The 16,365-nt window shown below is 42.9% G+C and overlaps 1 protein-coding gene across 27 annotated transcripts in view; it reads left to right on the forward strand.

Annotated features, from left to right (window-relative positions):
• Positions 1-16,365, forward strand: part of AMOTL1 (angiomotin like 1) — a 155,577-nt gene that overhangs the window by 116,306 nt on the left and 22,906 nt on the right. For all 27 annotated transcript variants that reach the window (XM_023644674.2, XM_023644676.2, XM_023644679.2 and 24 more), the window contains one exon: positions 13,218-13,363. In XM_023644674.2, the coding sequence (XP_023500442.1) occupies positions 13,218-13,363 (146 nt within the window). The remainder of the gene's footprint in view (positions 1-13,217; positions 13,364-16,365) is intronic.

Raw genomic sequence — 16,365 nt, forward strand, 5'->3', positions numbered from 1 at the left:
GAGCCTCACTGAATTTGGAAAGCAGAGCCTGTGAGTTCTTAAGCCACTTGATCAGCCTTGATAGGGAGCACTGAGAAGCTTCAAACCTACATGACAACCAGAAGTGCCCTTAGGCTGCCAGGCATCTGTTTCTGTTCGATCAAATCTGCTCCCCAAGTGTGAAAATTAATTTTACTCAATTTAGGGTCTGATTTTCTGTGCTTAAAGAACCAGAGAGGATTGAAGAACTGTCTCTTGGTCTTGTGTTGATGTCCAGTCTCTAACAAGTGAACATAACGTATGATTTTCACATTGCTGGGTTTGAAATTATTTATTTGCTTAGTGTTCCTGTTTGGGAATTGAAAAATCAAGTGTCTTAAACTTCATTACAGTCCATGTTGCTTGCACTAATAGCTAGATGGATGGATGGAGTAAAGATGGACTGGAAAACATACTGAAACCAGATGCATTTCATGTGGCATCAGGGAACCCTCACTTTCCCTGATGGTTCAGAACCAAGAAATCCACGGTCAGGTCTCGGCTTGAATTAAATGTCATTTACTCAGAGAAGGCTTCCTGAGGTAGGGTCAGGTCTTCTTTTATATACTCCTTCAACGCCCTGTACTTTTTTCCTTTGTAAACACTCATCACAGGTGTAAATAAGTAACTATTTGGATGATCATATTCTGTCTTCCCCTACTAACTGCACACACCGTGAGGCCAGGGGCCCTGTCTGTCATTCTCACCATTGTAGTTCAAGGTCATTGCATTTCCAGAACCTGGCACAGCTCTTGGTGCTTAGAGGCATTTAATAAATACTTGTTGGATGTTGAGCAAAATGATGATCATTATCGTTTAATCAAACAAACAGTTATTGGCTACCTACTATGAACTAGCTGTGTTCTAGACCACAGGTCAGCAAACTCTTTCTGTAAAGGGCCAGATGGTAAATAATTTTAGGTCTTGGGGCTGCAACTACTCAACTCTGTCCCTGTTGCCTGAAATCTGCCATAGATGATCCATAAACAAGTGGACGTGGCTGAGTTCCAGTGAAACTTCATTTATAAAATCAGGCTGTGGGCTGGATTTGGCCTTCAGGCTGTAGTTTGCCGACCTCTGTTCCAGGCACCAGTTGTGGAAGAGAAGAAGAAGAAGGAATCTGAGCAAAAGGAAAATGGAAAATAAAGAATTTCGGAAGTATCCTCTGGATCTTATTTTGTAAATTTCCCTAAATTATAAATCGGGATATAGTTGTTATTTTGTTTCCTAGGAGAGTTTCACAGTCATTTTTTACTTAATCCCTAGTCAGGGAGCATAATTATTATCATTTGAGATAAACTGAGACACATACAAATGGAGACATCAACCTTTGTGACCCAGTGGGCATCAAAAATTAGCTAGTGATAGAGATAGGCCTGGGTAGGACTAGCTCTGTGGTTAGCCATGGTAGTTAACCGCCTGGATGGTGAGGTCTTAGGGGCACCTCTCCCAGGGGTGCCATAAATTCCTACCATAAGCATCCTTCTGTGAGATGAGGCCTGCAGAGCTTGGGTAGCAGGGTTGGAGAGGACTTTAGATGTCGTGGGTCTGATTGCCAGCAGTGCGTGTGTCCTCTGAACCAGAGCTCGTTAAGAGGCCGTCTGATCGCCGCTGTCTCCAGAGACTGTTCACCTGATGAGTAAAAGTTTATCCTCAGGTGGAATTGCAGGTTGGCTCTCCTTCCGGTCCTGGCTCAGGCCAGCCTGGGTGTGATCGTCTAACAACAGTAACAGCTGCCAACACTAATTGAGCACTTTCTGTGGGCCAACCGTTATGCTAGCCTCTGTAGATACACTGTCTCTTTTAATCCTCCAAACAATTCTGTGAGGTAGGTATTACAGGTATTTAGCAAATGAGGAAACTGAGGCACAGGAAGGTTAAATACTTTATTCATGGCCATACAGGCTCATAAGTGGATCAGACAAGTTTTGAACCTTGGTCATTCTGACTCTGGAGCCCAAATTCATACTGAGCTGCCATGGGGAAGCCACGTCCTGTGTACCTGGGAGGTAGAGAGAGGTTATAACATAAGAAGTAGCTGCACTGGTCACCCAGTGGTTTTAGAGCTCATTTGATGTGGCGTCCATGATTTACTAATGAAGAAACTGCAACCAAGAACCATCAGTTGGTTTGCCCAGGGCCCCATAGGTGTTTAATGGTTAAACCACAACTACAATTGGGACCTTCTTTCTCTTCTTTTTTACTTCTCCTTCTCCAAAGGTCATCTCTCTTGGCTCTGGGGGTGATATGAGATTTCATGTTTTTACCCAAAGAAGACTCTGGGATAGTAAATGAACGTAGATAATTCTTGTACTAGAAGTCTTCTTTGGTTGCAAATTATTTAGCCCAGTACTGTGACTTAGTTATGTGTTCATGTCTACTCAAGCGAGTTCTAACTACTAGAATTAACATTCTGTGCTGCTGACTTCTACATCTATCTTTGAACTAGAGCTGATTACAATAAAAGGCCTTGTTGGTAATCTGGTATATCTCTTCAGATATGAAAGAAAAATTGTTGAGACCAGAATAGAGCATAGAGTCTAAAGAAAAGTTCTCTCAAAATGTCTATGAAATTAAACTTTTTGTTTTCTGGGTAATAAGAATAAAAAATAGGCAGAATAGGGGCAGGCCCCATGGTGGAGTGGTTGAGTTTGGCACGTTCCACTTTAGCAGCCTGGGTTTGCAGATTCAGATCCCAGACATAGACCTACACCACTTGTCAGCCATGCTGTGGTGGTGACCCACGTACAACATACAGAAAGATTGGCATAGATGTTAGCTCAGGGCTAATCTTCCTCAAGCGAAAAGAAAAGTAGGAAGATTGGCAACAGATGTTAGCTCAGGGCAAATCTTCCTCAGCAAAAAAAAAAAATAAAAGCAGAATACAATGAGTAACTCTGTGATATAGTTTCTTACAATTAGTTTTTGAAACTATTTTTGGTTCACAAATCATGGTGAGAGCATAGAGCTGTATCTTAATGGAATCTGAGAACTTTGAGGGGACAAAGTGTTTGTTTTAAGTCCAGAAAATTTGGTCTTAGACCATTAAAAATAAGCTTGCATCTGCTCCTAATTTTCTTTTTGCTTACAAAGACTGTGGTTTGGTAGAAAGAAGAGACAAAAAGGATCTGTTCAAAGCAAGTCACAAAAATGACAATGGGAGGGGTTGCAGAAGTTAAAGAGAGAAAATTTAATTGCAGGTGACACATTTCTTTCTTTCTGATTAATCCTAGAATGAACCACTTCTTTCCCAGTTATAACAGTTTCCCCAGCATAAAATTCTATCTTTGGGCCAGGTTTTAGTGTGAAGCCATATCTGCCATTCAGAGGACCCCGTTAGAAAACATAGTTTTTTATATATATATATATATATATATACACACACACTATAATAATGCCTTAATTAAGACAAATATAAATATATAACATATACCTATATTTACATACAATAAAATCTCTGTACATTTTCAGTATACAGCATGATGAAATGTAATCACCACCACAATCAAGATGCAGAGCGTGTGGAGTTCTTTCTCCCCTCTCAGGCGAGCTGGTGCTCCCACCACCGTCAGTGTGTTTGCCTTTCACTACCTTCAGATCGTGGCTGTTTGCATTTGTCCAGGTTTTATGGTTGTGTTCTGCATGGGGAGCCAAATCATCTGGTCAGGTCTCCCTTTGTCATACCTGGAAATAGAAGTGGCTCTTGTTTATCTTTTTATATTAAGAAAAGAGAAGGCAAAAAAGGACTTCTGTTCTGTGGCAGTTAAAGAAAGTTTAAGTCTTTAGGTTTGGTTTATGGTTGATTCACAAATATGTATATAATCAAAACCAAATGCCCTGTGCATCCTATCTTTATGTGGCATTATTAATTCATTGCCTAATTTGTTATGATGCTGTCAGCAGTGATATAGAAGTCCCAGGACATTTTTATTTCAAGGAAAAAAAATAAAGTGGAAGGTTGAAAAGTACGTTTGGAAGCTAAGCTGGATAAATGGGTGTATATTCAGTCAAGCAAATTTGCAAGCTACATATATAATACACTTAGGTAGGTAAAAAAAAAAACTATGAATTATTTCTAAATGTGTAAGTACAGTTTCTAGAATTAAAATGCACTACGGAGCTGGCCCTGATGGTCTAGTGGTTAAAGCTTGGTGCTTTCACCGCTTCAGCGGCCCGAGTACATTTCTCAGTCGTGCAACCACACCACCTCTCTGTCAGTTGCCATGCCATGGTGGCAGCTCACATAGAAGAACTAGAAGGATTTACAACTAGAATATACAACCATGCACTGCAGGGCTTTGGGAAGAAAACAAAAAGAGGAAGATTGGCAACAGATGTTAGCTCAGGGTGAATCCTTCCCTGAAAAATAAATAAATAAATAAAATGCAATATGAAGAATGACTAGATTAGAAAAAAATTACGTTGACAGCTTTTGCTGGTATTCAAGTAAATATTTTACCAAATCATACCTGAGATATTTTACTTTTTTGGTGCTACAAACTCAGTTTGGGGCCTGGATATTAAAAAGCAATAGAAAAATTGTAGAAAGTAACAAAAATATAATAAGTATGTTAAGACCAGAATGTCCATTAGATTATTAGAAGATTTTGTGGTTTGGCTTTGTTACTTTCCAGTGATAAGTATTTGAAAACTATCATTTAAAAATTTTATTTTAAAGACTGAGTTGGAATTTGATCATGTATCAATAGCATCTTCTTATTCAGTAAGCTGTTGCCTAAACTTGCCGTATCTCTTCGCATACGAGATGCTCCTGCTAGCTTAGATTCTTAAAATCTTGCAAAGATAGAGGGGTTTAGACACACTATGAAGTAAGCCCAATGGGAAGAGTAAGACAGACAGACATCGGCCGCTGTATCTGGAATACAAGGCAGAATATGGTAAGGACCCGTTAGAGAACTGCTCCCCCAACAGGAACACCCCCTAAAAAAAAAGCATGTGTGTGCAGGTTCTCCCACACCAGAACGATCTCTTTTATTGAAGGAATCAGAAAAGCTTCAAGCAGCATGTAACCCTTGGGGTGGGCCTTGAAAGCCCATTAGTATCTTAGAATAATTTTGCTGCCATAGTACTGTGTAAAAGGGAGAATTTCTGTTTTCCTTTTCCATTTGGGCAACAGAGCTGGAATCAGTCCTTCACACTTCAGGCTTTGCGTCCCTTTCCTGTATTGATTCCTTTCTCCAAAAGATTTCTTCTCTGCGTTTTAACAACAGCCATTTCCTCAAATCTTTGTTTCCCTTACAATGTCTGAACCAGTGGCTTTCAAACTCACAGGTGAAACGCACGAAAGCTGAAAAGATTTCTGGTTGAGACAGGGTGCATTCTTCAGAACGCCTTTTCTTCCTACTGGTGTGTCCCCCCTGCAGCGTCCCTTCTCTCCCCTTCCTTCCCCCTCCCAGGGCTCTACAGAACAGAGTTCGGTTTGACCTCCTGTTCTTAATTTCCTTATTACAGAATTCGTTTAAAAACAGTTCACTCTCTCAGCCGTTGAAAACACACCCCGACTGGAGTGTTCCTGTGTTTGCTAATAGACCTATTTACCCACCCACTCACAACCTATGTCTCCATTGCCTTGCGGAACCATGGCAACCTGCTGTGCATGCAGGGATGGCTTAGAGCTTAAGACCCTTTCCTGAAATAACAAGCTTCCTTACCTGACAAACTTTATCAGCAAATTTTAAAAAGACAACAAAAAGGCAAACCAGCGGCTTATAGGGTCAGCTTTGTATTATATTACTGAATTAATGAGTGTGGCTTTTAAAGATAGATCATCTTTCAGGTTGTTTTGTATCAAAGAAGCCTCAGGTGAATAGGTCTCTCTTATATGATGTGAACAGTGCTCTGTTTGGATTACGTTTTGGCTGTCTCTTTCTGGATTCATCAGTTTGACTCTCAAACTGGGGTGAGGGGTAGGGGCAGATGTTAAGAATGAGCTCCTGAGCGTAGAAAATCTTTAAGGCAGAATGAACCTAAATAGTTTTGCAGATAGTGAAGTAGATGAAATACCTTCCTATTGTCTTTCCACTCCCACAATCTCAGAAAAAAGAAATTACTTTTCGTGTCAACAAGCACTTCCAAATGGATGTGACTCGAATTACCCTGTAAACTGTAGCTGACCCTTGGAATAGACTGCTCCCCGTCACTTGTTCGGTCTCACAAGATATGGTGCCAGGAGCTCAGGGCTGAGGGATCTTTGAGGAGGAAGAAACAGGAGGAGACGTTTTAGAGAGGAGTAGTATGGCAAATAATTATTCGGACATTGTTTCATAAGAGGGAGCCCATTTCATCAGCATTGTGGAGAGGTTTCTAGTTACCAGAATTGATGCCATTTGTGTTGGTCAGCTTTATCCTAAGGCATTACCAAACTATCAAGTCCTTTCTTGCTGGAGAAGGGAGTAGAGTATCTAGTAATTTTTCATTACAAAAAGAAAAATCTGCTTGAGCCAGCTTAAGCCCAGATAAGAGGACTGTTTTTTAAGTACCTTTGTGTGTGATGGAGCCCCCAGGCAGGATGTACAGGCAGGCCTCACAAGGGCTAGGGGCCAGGCTTGTATGTCTGTGAGAATCAAGATGTAGTTTGTACTCGGAGGGGGGTCTGTGTTTGTCTGTGAGGCTGTTTCCCTCTCTCCTTCTCACTATGGACTCTCATCCACCTTTCTACGTCCATCAACTTGGTTCTTCATTCTCTACAGCGTGGCTTTCTCTGTTTCTCCAAAGCACATGCTGGAATATGGCTGCCAGCCTAAGAGCTAGGTTGGTTGCCTGTCCACATCTGCATCACCACCTCTCCAGGCTCCCACTTACATAGTCTCAAATGAGAGACTCGGATTGACCTAGCTTGGGTCCTATGGCCCTTCATGTTTGATCCCCTATCAAATGGGGAGTGGTGAGAAGGGGCAGATGACAAGGGCTTCGAAATGCAGACCTGGCTGCTTACCAGAACTTAGCCCTGGGGATGGAGGACCGTCGTAGACAGCTTTTCCAAATGGAGTGTTATCTGAGCAGACGTTATGAAAGTTGTCTACTCCATAGAAAGTTCTAGGCTAGGGCCTCTTTCAGGCCCTCTCCCAGTGACCGCTAGTGCTGGACATGGGGCTTCTGCTGTAGTAGACAGAGGGCCTGGGCACTGTCAGCCACGTCTCTCCTCAGCCTCCCTACCCAGCCTCTCCTTTGCCTATGGCCTGTCCTCTGGTAATGTCCTTTAAGCTCTCTTCACTCAGAGAGTCCCAGAGACTGTACTCCTAAAATCAGTCTCATCAGTCAAATGAGACTTCTAGTCATCGGCACTTCAGAGAATCGTTGACATTTGGGAGAAGGTTAATTGGATTGTGCCTGCCTCCTCTTCCCTTACCTTTGCCAGCACCATTCCCTCTTCCCACATCCAAGGCAACAACTACCTTCCTTGAGGAGTGCCAGGGAAATAACTGCAGAACCACAGCCAAAAGGGCCAGAGTGCATCGCTGTGCAAGCCATACAGGATTTGGAGCTTGAACAGAATTAGCTTAGTCTGTGTTTATGTCTACACACACACAGACACATACTCCAGCATAGACGTAAATCCCCAAAGAACCATCTGGTTAAGGGGTCAAACCATAGTTCGGCTGAAAGAAGAGAATAGGGCGAGGAAGACCTGCCTTTTACCTTCCAAGCATTCCGGTCAGTTAGTCACCCCGTGGTCAGGTTGGCAGCAGCTGGACTTCTCCATCCCTCCAGCTGTATCGGGCTTAGGGGAAAACTCATCAAAAACCCATTGTATCAGGAAAGGCCTAGAAATTAATTCCTACTTGAGAAGGGCCAGGTTACAGCTTTGTGTGCCTCATGAGCTCAAGCTCTAAGTTGGAGCACTGAATTAAAAACTGGAAATGCAGCACACAGTGCCCTGACACCCCCACCGTCAGATCTCATACACATACTCCACTCTCGGTATTTCTTAACAGAGGTTACTAGGGTCCACCATCCCGTAGTTCAGCCAGCAATTAAGCTGTGCTCAAATAGTAATTGCAGAAACAATTTTAACAGACTGTCCACTTCGAACCTTACCCAGAATGGCAAAGGAGAAGGGTAGGATGGAAAGGGAGCTTCTTTGAATTATTGGGCCCAGTGCTAGTTTCCATCCACTTCTGCTCTTTCCTCTAAGAAGAGTCTAGCCTATGGGTAGAGGCAAACAAGCAACCACCATTTGACCTTGTACAAGTATCATAGCTCATTTCGCTTCAATTTTTTTAGTTGACAATTGGAACTATTAGGAGGATTAAATAAGGTTCTGTTGTAAAGCTCAAGACACAGTGCCCAGGACGTGGTAACCCCCAGTAATGTATGTTAGCTCTTGTTATTATTTATTATCTGTTATGTGCCAAGCCCCATGGCAAGTATTTTACAGGTAGTCATTTTAATCTTCACAACAGTCCTGCAAAATAGACCTTGTTAGTTCCGTTTGAGGAGATGGAGTCTCAGAGAGGTGAAGCCACGTGTCCAAGGTGAACTAGTATGTGAAGGTGCCACAATTAAACCAGGTCGGCCTGGCTACAAAGCCCATGCCATCGCTGTGGTTTCCAGAGTAAACAGTGTATGAGCAGACATCCTCTGTGTAAATGGGACCCGAGCCATCAGGCTAAACAACTCCCTGTTCCATGCAGTTCAGGGTAATTCATATCCACTGAGTAAACATTCTTGACCATTCTGGGCAAGAGTTCCCTTGTGTCAACTTGCCTGTTCTAGGAATTCTTAGTATATACATTGGAGCCCAACCAAAAAATTCAGTGTGGGGCTGTTCTTTCTTGAGATCCCTCCCAAGGGGCTTAGCTAACAGTAAACTCAAGGGACCTTCCTTTGAGGTGGTTTCACTCGTGGGACTGTCCTTTGGCATCTCCCAAGAGATGACTTTTCAGGATGGCTCTAACACGCCTCAGTCCCCGTGTCTCCAGGGAGTTAAGGGACACAGTTTCCCTGCCTCATAGGCTCACTGCCTTGACATCGTCTCCTCCTCACGCCCTGAATTAGATGTCCTTGTGTTTTCATAGTACCCTGTGCAAGCATCTATTAGAGCCACTGGTCACGTGGCCTTTGCCTATGTCCTTCCTCTCTTCCCGCCCGATTCAAAGCAGATTGCTACATCCTCCTCACCTGTAGCCGCAGAATTTGTCACTTTTCAGAACAACAACAATAACCACAGCCTTATCGTAGTTGACATTTACCGAGTACTTACTATTTGTATTTTGAAGTAGGTTTTGTTGTGATCCTCACTTTAAATGCAAGGGAACTGAAGCACAAAGAGGTTCATTTACTTCCAAAGTCAGAAAACCATGAGTGGTCAAGGTGGATAGGAACCCAATACTCTGATGCCTCCATGTAGTAGATGCTGAATTAATATTTGCAAGTGGATACACACGTGGATGTAACTGCCGTATCTTGAGAAATATGATATGACCCGTGACATACATGAATCTGTGCAATCATGAGCTCTGTTACAGTGCAGCTCTGCTATACTTTCTGCTTCTGTTCTGCAATTCTTCATCTCTCCATACTTGCACAGGGGAGGCAGTCTAGAGCCGTGCTTGTGAACATGCATTAGAGATGCACATGCAAGTTCTGGCTCTACCACTGATGAGCATCACTTCTGTGGGCACGTTACTTACCCTTTCTTAGTGTTATGTTCCTCAGCTGGAAGATGGGAATAATAACAGTGCCTACCTCATACAGTAAACTTAAAGGAAATAATGTAAAGGGAATAATACAAGTCACCATTCCTGGAACACAGCACTCATTCAACAAACATGAGCAGGTTTTGTTATTATTATCACTATTGTCATAAATAGCCTTTTTAAAAACTTTATCATTGAGAGCACTGCTTTCTGTCAGTGAATGAGGAGTTCTGAGTCAGTGTGACTGATACTAACTGATATGGTTGCAGTCTGAAGTCTAAGGTCACTAAACTCAGGACAGGGATGTTTTGACCCATGATTCAGAGGGTCTTACCAGAGCTAATGGAATCTGTCCAATACCCACCCACATCTTTGTCCTGTGGTATACACTGGGAGGTTCAGGGAGCCTGGGTAGAGAAGGAAACCAGGGATGTCCATGGTCCGTACCAGCCATCTGATGAGTGGTGGCTTCAAAGGGGGAGTGGACAGCTCTATAACAGATGCTGTCGGGAGACCACAAGGATACCAAATACCTAATAGCTAACGAGAGCTGCCTTTTATTATATAGTTGGCATTGAACTATAGTCGAGATTCATTTGTTCATTCAACAATATATATTGAACCAGGCAATGATCTAGGCTCAGGGAATCAATAATGATCAAAACAGATGAATTCCTGAATATTCAGGTCCTTTCATACTTTCTATGCATCATCTCTATCAACAGTCATCACAACAACACTATGATGTAGATGTTATCATTCCCATTTGATACACAAGGGAGCTGAGACTCAGAAAGGTTAAATACTGTGCCCAAGGCCTCAGAGCTGGAAAGTGGTGAACCTAGGATTTGAATCCAGGTCTTTCTGATGCAGAAGTCCATTCTTTTTTCTTTTTTTTTTTTTAAAGATTTTGTTTTTCCTTTTTCTCCCCAAAGCTCCCCGGTTACACAGCTGTATATTTTTAGTTGTGGGTCTTTCTAGTTGTGGCATGTGGGATGCCGCCTCAGAGTGGCTTGATGAGTGGTGCCCTGTCCGTGCCCAGGATCTGAACCAGCGAAACCCTGGGCTGCTGCAGTGGAGTGTGCAAACTTAACCACTTGGCTACGGGGCCGGCCCCAGAAGTCCGTTCTTCAATCACAATGTGATACTGCCTATCAAGGAAATAGCAAATGCTAGAATCCAGTGTGTGTGTTGGAGTGGAGGGGTGTTTGTTAATTCGGAAATCTAAAAAGTTGTCATTGTGACACTGCAATAATTATGATCATTAGTTTGCAAACTGCACGAAGCTCTGTTTGTGGCTTCTAGTCTTGAGCTCAATCTGTCATTTTACTGCTTCTGGTCAAAATCACAGTGTCCTTGGCTGCCAGCAACAAAGAGAACTTTTATGCTTAGGTGATATCCAGGTAGAAGCTCTGAAATCTAGTGGTTCATTCCAGGCATGCCTGCTGAGTGACTCCTAGGTACTCTCCAGGGCCCGGACGAGGCCAGTGGGCATGATGTCTGTTGAGATGTTGTCCAGACCCAGGAAGATAGTGCTCAAATGTTGGTGACGTTGCACAGAAAGAGTGCAATGCTCTGGTCCATTTAGGGCTGTGGAGGAATGGGCCCAGAGCCAGTGGGCTGATACTGACCCATTTGTTTAGGCCTGTTGCATGCCCGTTCTCCATGGACTAGGAAGGAAGTTTCAGAGGCAGCATTTCAAATGCCACTGAAAGGAGAAAGGGTGGGGGGTGAGTGGGGAGGGGCAGTTGGTCATTGTGGTGGGGCATAAAGAACCCAAGAGTAATGCTCTGTGCTGGGTCAGGATCTTGGTGGCCTCATTTTGTTTCCAGAGGGTGCCATTGTTTCTAGGCAGCACAGCCACTATTTAGCTTTACAAGTCTACTCATTCAGACTGTCAGTTCCGAAGCCATTCCATTGCTCTCCGATCCCAACAACATAAGCCACAATGCAAGGGCAGTGCAGTCGAGTGGGAAGGACGCTGTAGTGGGACATCAGGAGACCCAGATTCTGGCCCTGGCTCAGCCCCAGCTGGCGGGGGATCTTGGACAAGTGCCTTTGCTCCTGGGCTTTCCTTTCCTTTCACCCATAAAGCAAAGCGGGTGGAACCGGGTGGTGATGTTACCTATGATCTCTTCCGGCTCTAAAATTGTGAGTTTGTCATTGGGTATTTGCAGCCTTAAAGTGTCTTATTTATTCTTGTTCCTGTATTCAAAACCACATTTTTCTGCTCCTTAAGCTCAGTATTCTTTCTATTGCTTCATGGCCCATAAGGCTGGTCCTTAACTTTTGATCCTATTTATTAAATTAATGAATGACTATATGAGGAAATCATGAATGAATGAAACCACTGTCACATGCTGGTGTAGCTTCCAAACTTGTGTTCTCTGTTTCCGTGAAGGTTGCTAGGAGGACTGAGATAACCCATATGAGGCATTCTAATGGTTTGGGCACATAGAAATCAGTTTCTAACTATTGTTGTTGCTGCTACTGTTGTATTTATGCCCTGTTTTCTACAAATACGGAATAGTGTGCGTGGGGTTTTACAACCACCTTTTTTCGATAATGGAGATTTTTTTCCATGTCACTAACATTCTCTAATTTTAATGGCTGCATCCTATTCTATTGTAGGGTTTATAGTAGTTTATATAATCAATCCCTTAATCTTATACATGAAGTCCATTTGAGTTTTTCTATATTATAAACAACATATCTACATATTCTAATTTATTTTTAAAACAAAATGTGTTGCTTTTGTAGCAGGAAAATCTTTTCGATAAATAACACTGACCCATGACACTATCAGCCCTGCCTGCTTCAGCTAAAATGGTAATCAGTCTGTAGGAAGGTGGTGTGGGAGCCACCGAGTGCGCAGCAGCCTTTGCTCTCCATGTGCAACACAGTGATCACCATCAATTACATTGTCATTGAACGAGAGGAAAGCAGTTTCCCCAAGTCCAAAGCATTGTCCCTTTCTTCTCTTGAACAGAGCTAGAAGAAAATGTGGGGCAGGTTATTTGGGAAGAAGATCCAGCCAGAGACTGGAGGGCTGGGTTGAAGCTGCCCTCTGCTATCTGGCCTTAGGTCCAGAGCTTAACCTTCTGGACCTTGTTCATTTTTCTGTGAGTGAGAATATTAGTATTATTGTTAGTATTGCCTACCCTTTCATCACCAGTTTGGAAGATGGAAGCAGGCAAGGCTGTGAGCATAAAGTGAAATCGTAGGTACGAGGTTAATTGGAAGCATTAAAATAAGCGTTGTACAGGAGTAAGTTATTAAGAACACGAGGTCACTTGTTCTCTGTGCGCCATTCATCTTTGGAACTGTGACCTGGAGTGCGTCTAGAGTTAACAGTGGTTTTAAAGAAAATCTTCACCTCACACACCACTGCTATTATTAAGAGGGAGCAAAAGCAGAAATTCAACCCTCTCCTGTTTGCATGCCTTTTTATTTTTAATCCTTGCCAGATGTAGACTGGCACTGAGCCCAGAGGGTGAGCACTTTCTGATAGAGGTAGTTTTGTTCTTGTCTCCCTTCTAGACAAAGAATTCTTGAAGGAAAAGGAGAAGCTAGAAATGGAGTTAGCAGCAGTGAGGACTGCAAGTGAGGACCACCGGAGACACATTGAGATCCTGGACCAGGCTCTGAGCAATGCCCAGGCCAAGGTCATCAAGCTGGAAGAGGAGGTGAGAGCGCCGGAGGTTGGGAGGGGGAGGCAGAACCCCGGAGCCTCCATTTCCTTTTCCTAACCCTGAAACTTTAACCAGATCCAACTCCCAGGAGGTGAGTCAGGAGGAGGGATGTAGAAGACTTCCCAAAAGAAAATTACAAAAAACAAAGTGTATCCAACCCAGAGTCAGGCAGAGTGTGAAAGGCATACGTGAAAGAGCTCACTCTTAGCCTAAAACCCAGCCTACAGCCCATTGATGGGCAAGTGTCCAGGGCTGGAAATAAATGGAAGGATTAAAAACCACTGGTGCCTTTAGAGAAAAAATAACAAAAATAATAATTCAATTGCTGTGTTTTGGGGCTCTCGATTGCATAAAAAAGGGCAAAAGTCTTCTCATGAGGGTGGGGTAGGGGTGGCATTCGGCCAACCTGTCTCCAGTTTCCAGAAGTTGGCTCAGCTGTGCAATGACCACCACTACCCACCCCCCCCCCCCCCCACTCCAGGAGATTTTGATCCCACTCAAGCATTATGGATTTATTGGTTTCTGATGAAATTAACCCTTTAGATTAAGTTTTTTGAGGGGAACTTTCCCTTTAAGCCTGACTGCAGAAGTAGAATGACCACGTCTGAGGCCCATTCTAGGGGACTCAGGCTGTAGACACAGTGTCAATAAAGGAGGAGAGGTCTGCCAGGTAGACAGGAGCCTGCTGCCCCACACCATCCAGCTGCTCCCGGGGGTGGGCGCCTCCCTGTTGTGAGGGGCTGACCTGAGCAGAGCCATTGTGGAAAGTAGAAGCTCAAAGTCTAGAAGAGGCGTAACTGAGATATTGTACACAAAGTACTTAGCTTGGTGCTTGGCACACAGAAAACACTATTGTTAATTAATCCAACTGCTGTTGAAAGTAAAAAGCTATTCCTTCAGAAAAGATCTCCTGACACCGGGTAACTCAGGTGTCTCAGCAAACTTCAACTTCAAGGTTAAAGCAGCTAAAGAGGAAGATCGTTAAGTCAACAAGGGTCTTGTCCATTAGAAGCCCTTTAAAGCCCTCATGTTCTATGTCGAAACTACAATTTTCATGCTAGCATGAGGATCCTGGGCAATAGCCCCAGAGCATCTTCCTTGTTGCCAGTGAGGAACTCACTAAGTCAGAAAACATTTGCTGAAGAAAGTGACCTTAGCTGCTAAAGGGCAGGAGGTGTGCTCTGAGGAAGGGAGGCCAGCACTCCTTATTATCATTATAAGTGAAATCACTTATTGGGGCTCCATCACCATGTGTGGAGCAAAGGAAAATTATAATTTTTTAAATCTTTTCATTTTAATATTTCTATTAAAGTAAAAGTTGTGAACTCCTTGAAGGCAGGTTCTTTATAATCACCGTTATGGATCTTGTCTTGTCCTTGTATTTATATAAGATCTTTGACTGTGTGTGGCCTCTCCAAAAGGTCTCATGGGTCTGCCTTCCATTATCACTCCTTGTTGTTATGAAAGTTTCTTGTGAGGGGTTTTAATTCAGTTCACGTGGCTCTTATTGAGTGCTTACCATAACTTCCCACGATGGGTAAGAGCTTGGACTCGAGAGCCGGACACCAGGATGGATGTATCTGTCAGCTCTGTGACCTTGAGCAAACCCTTCAGTCCTCAGTTTTCTTATCTCTTAAATGGAGATAATAAAGTAGTTTCCCTTTTACTGTTACTGGGAGGATTAAATAAGATATTGCATAGAAGGCACAAAGCATGGCATGCTAATGCTTCAAAAATGTTGACTGGTATAATTATTATTATTATTAATCACCCTCATCATATATACTCCTTGCTAAACTTAAGGCTGATACAAAGATGAATGCGAGGGATCTGTGCCTTCAAGAATCTTGTAACTGATTAGGAATAATATTAATTCGTTCATGTAACAAATATTTATTGAGTACCCACTGTATGCCAGGTAATGTTCCAGGCATTGGGGACACACTGTGCACTCTGCCCAAAACAGACAAATCTCATGGCACTTATATTCTAGTGGCTGCAAACTCAGAAAACTATACAGTCTAGGACGTGGTAAGTGGTTTATGAATGGTACTCACAGAATATTTGATCGGATGAGGCTTCTAACGTAGGAACCTGCAGTTAGTAGGTCCTCATATGTCTTTTAAATTGAATCAAGCAGTCGAAAACACAGTGAATGAAAGAGCCAAAGGAAAACTGATCTCAAGGGCAGGTATGGAAAAGACTATAATGTTGCTGTACCCCCCCACTGGAAAAGGCAGAAGCACCTCCATTTTATTCTGGTGGCCTTGGCTGGGATATAGGCATAGCTTCTGGCAGTGCTGCCTGCTAACTCAGAATCCACCCTTCGCAGCAAGCTCTTAAATCATGGGCGTGTTCCAACTTGCCACTGCAATCATGGGATGAACTCATGATCTGAGCTGCCTGCAAGGCATCTACACGCTCCAGCGCAGGATGACGGGAAATAGCATCTGGTGTCTTCTCACCGAGGACCAGATCAAGGAAATGCCTCAGCCTGATTTTTGGCACCAGCCAATTCCCAGAAAGTTACAAATGTGCCTGGGATTTATGAACAGGGGCCAAACTCCTAATTGGAAGAAAACAAAGTCTGAGAGTAAGAATTTGAAGTTGTTGATCATGATTCTAAATCCGTAGCTCATGGGACATTTCCATAAATCGTTTTTACCTTAATTTCTATCTCCTCAGTTACGGTGTTTTTTGAGTCTTCATTATGCCCTCGTTGTCTCTTCAGGGCTGTCAACTACTCATCTATAAAGGGCTCTGAAATCTGTAGGAGAAAGTTACTCCACAAATATCTATAATAAGAAATGTTTATATTCAGACACACACAGAGATGGGTACACATGCATATATACATGCAAACATAATTTCTCTCTTATAATAGCAATTTATAGTTATAGAAAATTTGAAAAGTACAGAAGAGAATAAAGAAGGGAAATTACTATTCTTTCATACAGATAAACACAGTTAATACTTTGATTTCCTTCCAGTCTTTT

Source organism: Equus caballus, chromosome 7 (genome assembly GCF_041296265.1).
Source record: "Equus caballus isolate H_3958 breed thoroughbred chromosome 7, TB-T2T, whole genome shotgun sequence".
Lineage (NCBI taxonomy): Eukaryota > Metazoa > Chordata > Mammalia > Perissodactyla > Equidae > Equus > Equus caballus.